General features: G+C 47.6%; 1 protein-coding gene across 1 annotated transcript; it reads left to right on the top strand.

Moving 5' to 3' along the window:
- The first annotated feature begins 4,325 nt into the window (after positions 1 to 4,325).
- On the top strand, positions 4,326 to 8,122 carry LOC118471892 (disease resistance protein RGA4-like). Its single transcript, XM_035967149.1, has 4 exons — positions 4,326 to 5,348; positions 5,432 to 5,506; positions 5,602 to 7,699; positions 7,821 to 8,122. The coding sequence occupies exons 1-3, from the start codon at positions 4,597 to 4,599 to the stop codon at positions 7,694 to 7,696; spliced, it is 2,922 nt and encodes a 973-aa protein (XP_035823042.1). The 5' UTR covers positions 4,326 to 4,596; the 3' UTR covers positions 7,697 to 7,699; positions 7,821 to 8,122.
- The last annotated feature ends 2,126 nt before the right edge of the window (positions 8,123 to 10,248 follow it).

Below are 10,248 nucleotides of genomic sequence, written 5' to 3'. Positions count from 1 at the left end.
GAACACAGTCGAAGTACCAAATCACTGTGGAACCCTCGGCTCAACTGGTGTCTACCTAGAGAGAAAACTAGGAGCTCTAGAATGGGTGCTCAAAACAAATGGCAGCCAAAAGATGTTGAACTGTAATACTCAAAAATTTATACAAGGAATATATATAGTGAATTCCTTATCTTATGTGCCTCATTTGCAAAAGAGCATAGATAAAATTTAGAGATGAATTAGAACAAATGATAAAAAAATACATGCATCATGTTGGAGTTATATGTTTGTGCAAAAAATAATAATAAGAATAACAATAATAAAATAATAATTTTAAAGGTTGGATTAAACTCTAAATTAAAATTAGGGTTTTTGAAAATAAGAAGGAGAGAAATGATATAAAAATATAAATAATATAGTTATATCTCTAAAATTGGTGTTTTTCATCTCACAATATGATTTGAGAATAAATTTGCACAAGGTTTTATGTTAAATTCGAATTCAAACTAAACTTAGAAATGAAGAAAATAAAAAGAAAATAGAAATAAAAGATAAAAAGAAAAAGAATAAAAACTTCATGGGCTGACTACCTCCATTCTGGCCCATGGCGCATTTCCCCTCCCGCGCGACCCAAACTGCGGTCGCGGGCGCCGACACCTGGGACCCGCTCTGTCAGCCCCCCTTCTACTCTCCCCTCTCATGCACACATGACCAGAAAAGTAGTCACGCTGTCATGCGGGCCCGCCCATGACAGCCGCTCACCGCTACTCCCCCGCGACTCGGTCGCCGATCCACGGGCCCCACTTGTCGGCAGCTTCTTCTCCCACCTCAGCGCTGGATTCGGTCCGTGCGCAACTGATGCCGAGCTGCGCGGACAATGCGATCCCCGACGACCTCCTCCACATCGCCTTGGCTGTTATAAAGGAGCCCTGTGCGCGACCCTCTCTTTCTTCTACCCACTCGCCCCACCGTTGACACACAGTTGTGCCCCTAGCACCGCTGGACACGCTTTCGCGCCGCCGTGTCCCGCTTACACCACCACGCACCGGAACGCTGTTCAAGAACCCGTGTGCGAGTCTGGCGGGACTCGCTTAACCTCCGGGGATCCATACATCCTCTCGGGTTGGGGAATTTTGCTCCGGAGTCGCCGGAATTTCTCGACGGGGCGCTTGTTGTACCGCAAATTCAACCTCACCGTGGACTGCGCGTCGTCACTGTTCCAAACGCCGGTATGTGGTCTCGACCGAGATCCCCTCTTGATCCGCATCGTGTAGCACTCGCAGTAGAAGGGAATAGGGCTCTCTGGGCGAAGAACGCGCGGTCTTCGGTGGGTGCTCCGCCGTGAGGTTGTGCGTCGCCGTGCGCGGGCAGTGGAGTTGGGGAAGATGGTGGCCGAGATTATGCGAATCGTTGGATAGGAGAGGTGCGGCCCAGATTAGAAATGGAATACCGGTTCGGGTAGCATTGATCCTGGGCGTTGGTGTTAAATCGAGCGATCTGTATTGATTCGGCCAACATTAGATCTGGGCCGACGATCCTCGATCGGACGGTACCTGTTCCTTTCCAGTTCATGGAACTGCGGATTTAATCTGGGCCACAGAACCGTAATCGTGCGGCCAGGATTAGAGCGTACCCCTTCGCGGGTACGTTTTACAAAATAGACCTTATGATTTGAGAGAATACAACCCGCCGTCCAGAGAGGTGTTCAATGAGTCTAGGGAATCTTCTGCGCTAACCCCTGGTCTTTTTGAAAATTGACGCCCAGTCCAGAGGATAATAAAAACCAAGAAATGAATATAGAAATTGGTTTTTAGTACAGAATAAATTATAGAAACTTGGAAAATTCATATTTAATTCGTTTTAATTCCAAATTGATTCATTCCAATTTCTAAAATTTTATAAAATTATGTTTATCAGCTAGAGTCTCTGTTTTGACATGAAAACAGTAAGAAAATTAAATTCTCATTTAATCCTATTTCAAGCACATAAAACCTTTGGAAATTCATATCTTAAAATCTATAACTCCAAAATTAATAATTTCTGTTCCTAGGTTCTTATTTTAATGTGTAGATTTTTATTGTATATTTTATTTACCTGTTTGGTGTGATGTTAATTTTTGTTGTACTATGTATATATTGTGTTGATGCGAGTAGACGAACAAGCTACTGTGGATTCTAAGGTTCAGCAAGTAGAAGTAGCTGAGCAGGAGCTCATTGAAAGCAAGTTGTGCCCTTGATGACTTACTTTTTCCCAGCCATGTTCTTATTAATTATAATGATCTGCATAGGTTATATTTGATGGGACCCAATAGGTTACCCTAGATTTGACTATCTTTATACCTTGTTTCACCACTGATTTTACTACTAAATTTTTGGGTAGTACATGCTATTGCTTTATGTGGTTTTGGGTATAGAGACATTTATTACTCTTAATTACACTTTTATTATTTGTTTATTATTACTGTTCATGTTAAGATCATTATGTTAATGGGAACATGGAGCGACCACCCGGAAAAACAGTGCTACCACAAGGGTTTAATGGGACACCCTTGGCTGATTAACTAGGAAAGCTAGTGGATGACTTCCTTACCCGAAAGGGGCAAGGGCAGTAGGGGAGTGGTCAGTGTAGGGAGGTCCTTTGGTTGATTTTGCTACGATGGCGGTCAGGCGAGGGATTCTGCACTGGAGCTTCCTATAAACTGTAGCGAGATTTCTGAAGCTAGTGGAACTTTGTAAAGGCCTCGTAGTGTTACCCTGGGAACTTTGTAAAGGCCTCGTAGTGTTACCCTGCCTCGCCTCCTCAGTAGAGGTGTATGGGATTGGCCATCTCTTGGCAGATGGGTAACATGACTTGTGGGTAAAGATGTGCAACCTCTGCAGAGTGTAAAAATGGTATACTAGCTGTGCTCACGGTCATGAGCAGCTCGGACCCTCACATGATTAATTTATGGAACTTAAATTTAATTTGACATTTGCATCGCATTTGGGATTATTTTATTACTACTTTTCTTTATTATTATTAAGGTTTGGTATTTACTTACACTTAGTAATTGCTAATAAAATTTGGACCAACTTATAAAAGCAATGCTCAGCTTCAGCCTTTATTTCATTGATCAGCTTTACACTTCATAAATTCCCCCCTTTGGTGAGTTCATGCCACATTATTCCCCACGACTTGTTGAGCTATGAACGTATGTGAGCTCACTCTTGCTATCTCACACCCCCCACAGGAGAAGAACAGGTGGTCGAAGAGGAGCCGCCTAACAAGGAGGCATTCGACTTGATCTAGGTGGCGTCTCCCAGTCAGCTTTGTGGCGCCAGGGAATAATAACAGTTCACTTTATTATATCATTTATTTTTGTAAGACTTCCGCTATGTAATAAGTATATTTATGATATTTGTGACATTTATCTCTATGCACTCTGTTGTTATGTGTGTTGTTCTTCCTTGGCGCACATATGAAATGCACCCGGATTTGTCCCTTAAATCCGGGTGTGACATGAACCAACCAGCCCTCCCCTCTATTTATAGAGGGTTATTCTCACTTCCTAAACTACCCATATTTACATAGAGCCTATCCACTCCACCGGGGGCGAAATGGACCAACTCCTAGGTTTTCGATCCAACGACCACGTCCTTCACACGGAGTGCTTCACCTTGACGCACCCTCCGCGATCACGCCGCGTGCCGCCATCGGTTCTATCCGGAACCGCCACCACCGAGTTTTGAGACCCAAACTCACCAAAACCAGGCATCTGTAGCGCTGGGTGGTTTTGAGGCCCAAACCACCAAACCTGCCGTGAGCAGCGCACCTCGTGCACGTCCTCTACGATCAGACGCGTGTCCCGCCAGTCCTCGACCACGCCGGCAACACGGTCCACTCCACCACGTCCTCACATAAGTGCGTGTCCCAGGTGTGTCAGCCACTGCGGTTGGTCACCTGGCTGCTCTGATCCGTCAGTCAAGACCCAGCACTCGCCCTTCACCGCTCCCGGTCTATCAGCACGAGCCCGCATGACCTTCACCTCAGCCATCGACCACCGTTCCTGTGCTCCACACCTGCACACCACAAGTCGACCAACATGGTTGCACAAGCATAATCTCACACTCTGGTCAGTCCACTGACTACCCCAGAGTGCTACCCGTTGATAATCAGTCATCATCAATCCGAACCACAAGGGATAAATCAACCTTGTGTTTGCACATGTCTAGAGGGGATCCCTGATCAGGCGATGGCAGGCGGAAGGCCTAGAGTTTGGAAGTGACTGAGATGAGATGCATTATATTCTAGCACCATGACAGCTCCTCTATGTATATTATTCGGGAAGTGACTTTTTTTTGTCTTCTTGGTTCTTATTGAGAAACTATAATTTTATAGCTACTTGTCAATCCTCGAGTCACTCGTACTCTGATGGGCTGTGACGTAACCATCACCCGTGTTAAGCCCATCGTACCCGGCCCGGCCCAGAGAACCCACACAGACACAGCTCGATGATTCGAGTATATGAATGTCCTCCTGAGATCTCAAAGTCCTACGCTGCTATAAGCTTCCAACATCCTCCCAACCAGCCATACCTGCGGATCGAACTCTAGCCAAGCAACAGAGAGGGGGGGAGAGATGACAGGTGTGGAGCCAGCAATTATCGGTGCAATCGCTAACTTGGCGGCCCCGGTCCTGCCTATAGCCATTAAAGGGATACAAGGTGCACTGAAGAAACGGCAAGTCCGTGACAGTGATGTTGAAACCCTGAAATCCCAGCTTAGCTACATCCAGGGCATCATCCGTGATACTCGGAAGACTATCAGGAGTTCCCAAGACCCGTCCGACAGGCTTCAATCCTGGGCTGGATACCTCAGATGCTTGGCGTACGACATCGAAGACCTAATAGAAGGCCGCCGTGCCGGAACCATGACAGGTGCGAAGCTTAATGGCAAGATTACTATCATCCAGGATTTAATCAGATGTGTACAGTCCTATCCGGAGTTTATGGCGGTTCCGACGAATGAGGCTCCTAGTCAAGGCGCTGCTTCTTCCTCCACTACTTCAAGCACCCAGGGCTTTCCGCTGGCTGATCTTGTGGGCAAGAAGGAGGACCTCGATGAGCTTCTGGACCTCCTCGTCCGGAGACCCGACAATGAGCTGGACAAGGTCCTCAAGGTGATGGTGATCTCCGTCGTCGGCTTCGGTGGCATAGGGGAGACCAAGCTTTGCCACACAGTGTACACGGACGTACAGGAGAGCAGAAGGTTCTCCCTGCATGCGTATGTCAGCGCTGCTGGGAAGGACTGCAGCATCGTTCTGGAAGAGATAATCGAGCAATTTAGACTGCAAGAGGATCCACAAGATAGCAGTGGTGGATTTTTTCACAGGTGAGCCGTCATATTTTCAGCCGCATGCATATTTGTTCTAAAATCTACCTTCTGAATTTGTATTTCGAAACCGCGTTTATTAGATTCGCCGGAGCGTTTCCTGGGGCTCGTCGTACTGACCAAGTTCATGGGTTACCCGAGTATCTCCAAAGGAAAAGGTGATTTCTTTTCCACTTTTCTGATTAATTAACTATTCCCTCTATATATATATTGACCTTTTTTTTCCTCCTTCGTTTGCTGTTTATATATATAGGTATTTTGTGGTGGTGGATGGCGTGGAGTCTGAAGAACTGGTGAGTGGCATAGCATCTGCCTTCCCGGATAATAGTATGGGCAGTAGAATTATCATGGGTATGAGGACCGCAGTGGGCAGGGATGCAGAGAGATGTGTGGGTCATCATCACAAGATGTGGCCACTTGAAGACAAGCAGTCGGTGGTGTGCTTCCTAAATGAAGCGGAGCGGCGGCGACGACGACATGAACAAGACGACCACTCGTCGTTCATTAGGTTTCAGGAACAAGACCACTCATCATCCTGTTTGCACAAGGTATGTGATGGCGTACCACTTGCGCTGGTTAGCGTATGTGAAGTCCGCAGAGGGTCCATCATCACTGCTGCCGTTGAAGAACAAGACCGCTGGCCACACAGAATGCCCAAGGTGCTCGACCACAGCTACGATGGTCTGCATATCCGGGGTGCTGGGAGCTGTCCGAACCAATACATCCCCTATCTCCAAGCCTGCCTGCTGTACTTTGCCATGTTCCCCCGCGGCAATCATGTCAAGAGGGGATCCCTGATCAGGCGATGGCAGGCGGAAGGCCTAGAGTTCGGAGGCAGCAATCAAGCTGCCGAAAACCTCAAGGCCCTCGTAGACCGGAACTTCGTTTGGCCCCTCCATGCGAGCCTGAATGAGCACGCCAAGACATTCCAGCCTCCTGGAGTGGTGCTCAACTACATCTCCCGCAGGTCTCAAGAGGAGGAATTCATCCTCAGGTCTTGTCCAAGTGGGGAACTTAATCCCAATTACAGCCGCCGGCTTTGTCTACATCCTGCCGAGGAAGAAGAAGGTGAACCCCAACCCGTGGTCATTACCAACGGTTCTGTACCACCACGCCTGCGAACTCTGGCTGTGTCCTGGGGGCAGCAACAGGCCAGCAGGATTGCTGAATGCGAGCAGCTCCGAGTGCTGGATCTGGCGTCATACAATGGTCTACAGCCAGACCAGCTAGAGGAGATATGCAAGAAACTGAAGCTTCTCAAATATCTGAGCCTCCTGCCAGATATCATCACTCAAGTTCCAAGCTCAATGTCTAATTTGCAGTGCTTGGAGACACTCGAGGTGGGGGAGGTCAATGGCAGGGCGGCAGTTCTGGTGCCTATCCAAGTCTTGGAACTGCCACGCATAAAACACCTAATCGGAAAATTTGAGCTTATTGACAACTTCAACGGACTACCAATTAGGGCTTATCCAGATGCACTAGTACCAAAGGCAATCAAGGAAAGCAACCTGGAGACGGTGTCGGGGTTCTTCACCCGCAGAGGCCAAGGATTTCCGCCACTCATGCGTCACATTAGGCAGCTCAGGAAGGTGAAGATATGGTTCTACAGGGATGCAGAACCCAAATACCTAGCAAGCTATCTCCCGAAAGCGATTACAAAATTCCTCAGGAATGACAACGTTCATCGCTCCCTGTCACTTGACTTCCAGGATGGCCCAAGACAAACAGAAATACTGCAGGCTTGTGTGGCTGAAGCTAGCGGTAATCTTTACTCCCTGAAGCTGTCGTCCGGCACAAATCTGAGCAGGATCCAACTGTCGGTTATTGCCACCAACAAGCTGACTGGAATCACAAAGCTATGCCTTTCCCGCTGGAAAACGATAACGTTGGATGCAGAATTTCTGAATGAGCTGACCAAATTGGCCAGTCTGACGTATCTGAAGCTGGATGCAGAAACAATAAAAGGTACGTACGACCAAAACCCAACACCAGGAGGAAATAACCAAGAGAAGGTCGTCATAGAGACTGGGCACATTGCAAATCTGCGGCGGATGTGCCTTGTGGCCAGGCAGACGCTGCCCGACATACAAGTCAAGCCTACAGCTCTGCAACGACTCGTTTCACTTCATCTCATCAGTGAAACGGACGATTATTGTCCTTCCGCCAACGTCATCTGTAAAGCCAACCCCCAGGACGACAACGAGCCGGCGCCGTTCACGAGCCTCCAGGAAGTCTCGCTGAATGCTACGGTACCCGAAAATTTAAGGGATTCTTGGCGTAATGCTGCAAGGGACCATCCAAAGAGGCCACGAATTCTCTTCATCCAACACCCTCACCGTGCGGGATAACCCGTACGTACTCCTGTTTAACTTGCTTATTACTCTAATTATATTAATACTGCTCATTGTTCCTGTCACTTTGCTGCCTCTTGGTCGCTAATTACGGCGAAACCGCTTTGATTTCATTTTGCAGCTATATGTTCTTCGTTTGAAACCTCCAAGTTCGATCTGTCACTTTCTCCACGCAGTGCTCCTGCTTCTTCAAGATTGATTCGTCTCCTTATATATTATACTTGCCTCCACCTTCATTCAAATAATGTTTGATTGTATTCTTTTTGTATACTGCGGTTTTGTATCCGTTGAGGTAATTTTTCAAGCTGTTGAGCACTAAAAATAGCACGAACGGTCTGGCCCTGAGGCCGGACGGTCCGTGGTCCTGACGGTCCGCGCCTGTGGGCCGGACGGTCCGCTCAAGCGCAGAACAGATTATGGTTTCGAGTTTCTTACTATGTTTGTTGGCGAGAATATCGAGATAAGCTCGGAATTTTGTTGGTAACGGGTACAGCCCCCCTCCTCTATAAAAGCAGAGGAATACATGCGATTTAATTAATCAATCGAACCTTCAATCAATATAATTTACATTTATTCTTAGGAGTAGTTCTAGTCTAGTTCTAGGTTAGTCTTCCAATCCTCAAATTCTTCGCTTCTCTTCGACTCTACGTCGATTAGAGGAGTCTAGGTCGGCCTGCCGAGCCTAGACATCACCTAGGATCTCTCCTCCCCGACGGGGTCCCTCTCGGGAGCGAGATTCAGGCGCCGCCGATGATCTTCCGCCGCCCCTACGCACGCGCGGACCGTCCGACCGTCAGGCAGAAAACCCTTGCCTCGCGCCAGGCCGCGGACCGTCCGCCCCTGTGCAGAGAGCACCGCCGCTAGTTCGTGTTGAGTGATTGGCATCCCAAAAAGGTGTCAACATACTTTTTGGCGACTTCGCTGAGGACAACACGCCTAGACCCATCAAATCGGCTCTCAATGGCCGTTTCAAGGGATAGTTCTGAAGTCTCCCCAGCAACATTATAGAGCCGACTTGGGAAACCTTGCCGGCTGACGAACAGCTCCAGTTCGGGTGTCAGCGGGTTAGTGTGGATGCGTGGGTAACGTGCGTTGACAGGACGGGGCCCACGATGCAGAGAGAGAGCGGGCACGTGGGCGACGGGCGGTGCCGACAAGGTGGACTCGTGGGCAGAGAGAGAAGGAGGAGGCGAGTAGCGCAGCTGGGATGGGCCGAGGCCGAGGGGGTCGTGGGCTTGTTTCCTTTTTTTTATTATTTGAGTTTAGGATTTAGAATTTAGGATTTAGGTTGTACTCATGAGTCGTGTATGTTTGAGGTAAGAACAATTTACAGACGGTGCGCGCGCCGTTCGCTATCTTCGTGGGGACATGCATGTATAGCTTTGGATCCTGGATGAACGACACATGCTGACATTCATATGTCTGACATGCTTGGTGCATGCAATCAATCAATCATTCAATTCACAATAATGCATGCATGGTTGGTGTCCGACATTCAATACGCTTTGTAGTATATTTTTTCCACTTCTCGTATGTTTGGTTCTCAAACTAAAGTTTGAATACCCTTTGGAGTAGACATCAAGATGCTGTTTGGTTCACATATTTATAATATAATAGGTAACAAATAACGTTAAATTATATTTGTTTAAGTCCAACCGTAATCGGATACCACACTAGGAATTGATACCAGCCTATTGAAACTTGTTATCGCTAGTAATCGAATGCAAACCATTACCGTTACCATTTACGTTACATTTTAGAAACCAAACGGCACCCAAGTGTTTTAATATTAATTACAGGTATTAAATATATGTTGCGACGAGCAAGATCAAGATCGGTCTAGCTTGATAGGTAGGTGTCACACCCCGGTTTTAGGGGTCCAAAGCCCGGGCGCGAACATAATCATCAGGTGTGCTGGGACCAAGTCTCACACATATGATGAATCATGGCACAAGATCGAATGTCACATCTTTACTATATAATAGAAGTTCTGTACAAAATAAAGAATTACATTATAAGGAGACAACGGTCCAGCAACCCAAAGCTGACTGGGAGACGACGACCTAGACCTCTCACGAACACGCCGCAGCATCCTCCATACGCCTCATCCTGTGGTACCTGCTCTTGACCTGTGGGGGGTGTGAGACAGCAAGAGTGAGCTCACATACGTTCATCGCTCAACAAGTTGTGCTACCACACTTTTATTATCTATTTATTATTACTGTTCATGATAAGATCATTATGTTAATTGGAACATGGAGCGACCAACCGGGAAAACAGTGCTACCACAAGGGTTTAATGGGACGCCCTTGGCTGATTAATTAGGAAAACTAGTGGAAGACTACCTTACCCGAAAGGGGCAAGGGCAGTAGGGGAGTGGTCAGTGTAGGGAGGTCCTTGGGATGATTTTGCTGCGATGGCGATCATGCGAGGGATCCCTGCATTGGAGCTTCCTATAAACTGTAGCGGGTTTTCTGAAGCTAGTGGAACTTTGTAAAGGCCTCGTAGTGTTACCGTGCCTCGCCTCCTCGGTAGAGGTGTATGGAAAG

This window comes from Zea mays, chromosome 4 (assembly GCF_902167145.1).
Source record: "Zea mays cultivar B73 chromosome 4, Zm-B73-REFERENCE-NAM-5.0, whole genome shotgun sequence".
In the NCBI taxonomy this organism is placed as follows: domain Eukaryota; kingdom Viridiplantae; phylum Streptophyta; class Magnoliopsida; order Poales; family Poaceae; genus Zea; species Zea mays.
This window is presented reverse-complemented; position numbering and strand designations above follow the sequence as displayed.

Bases quoted from the DNA above. Each gene is read 5' to 3' on its own strand.
- LOC118471892 (XM_035967149.1), top strand. From the start codon at position 4,597: ATGACAGGTGTGGAGCCAGCAATTATCGGTGCAATCGCTAACTTGGCG. The intron at 5,349-5,431 runs GTGAGCCGTCAT...CGCGTTTATTAG, and splicing joins AGTGGTGGATTTTTTCACAG to ATTCGCCGGAGCGTTTCCTG. The intron at 5,507-5,601 runs GTGATTTCTTTT...TTATATATATAG, and splicing joins GAGTATCTCCAAAGGAAAAG to GTATTTTGTGGTGGTGGATG.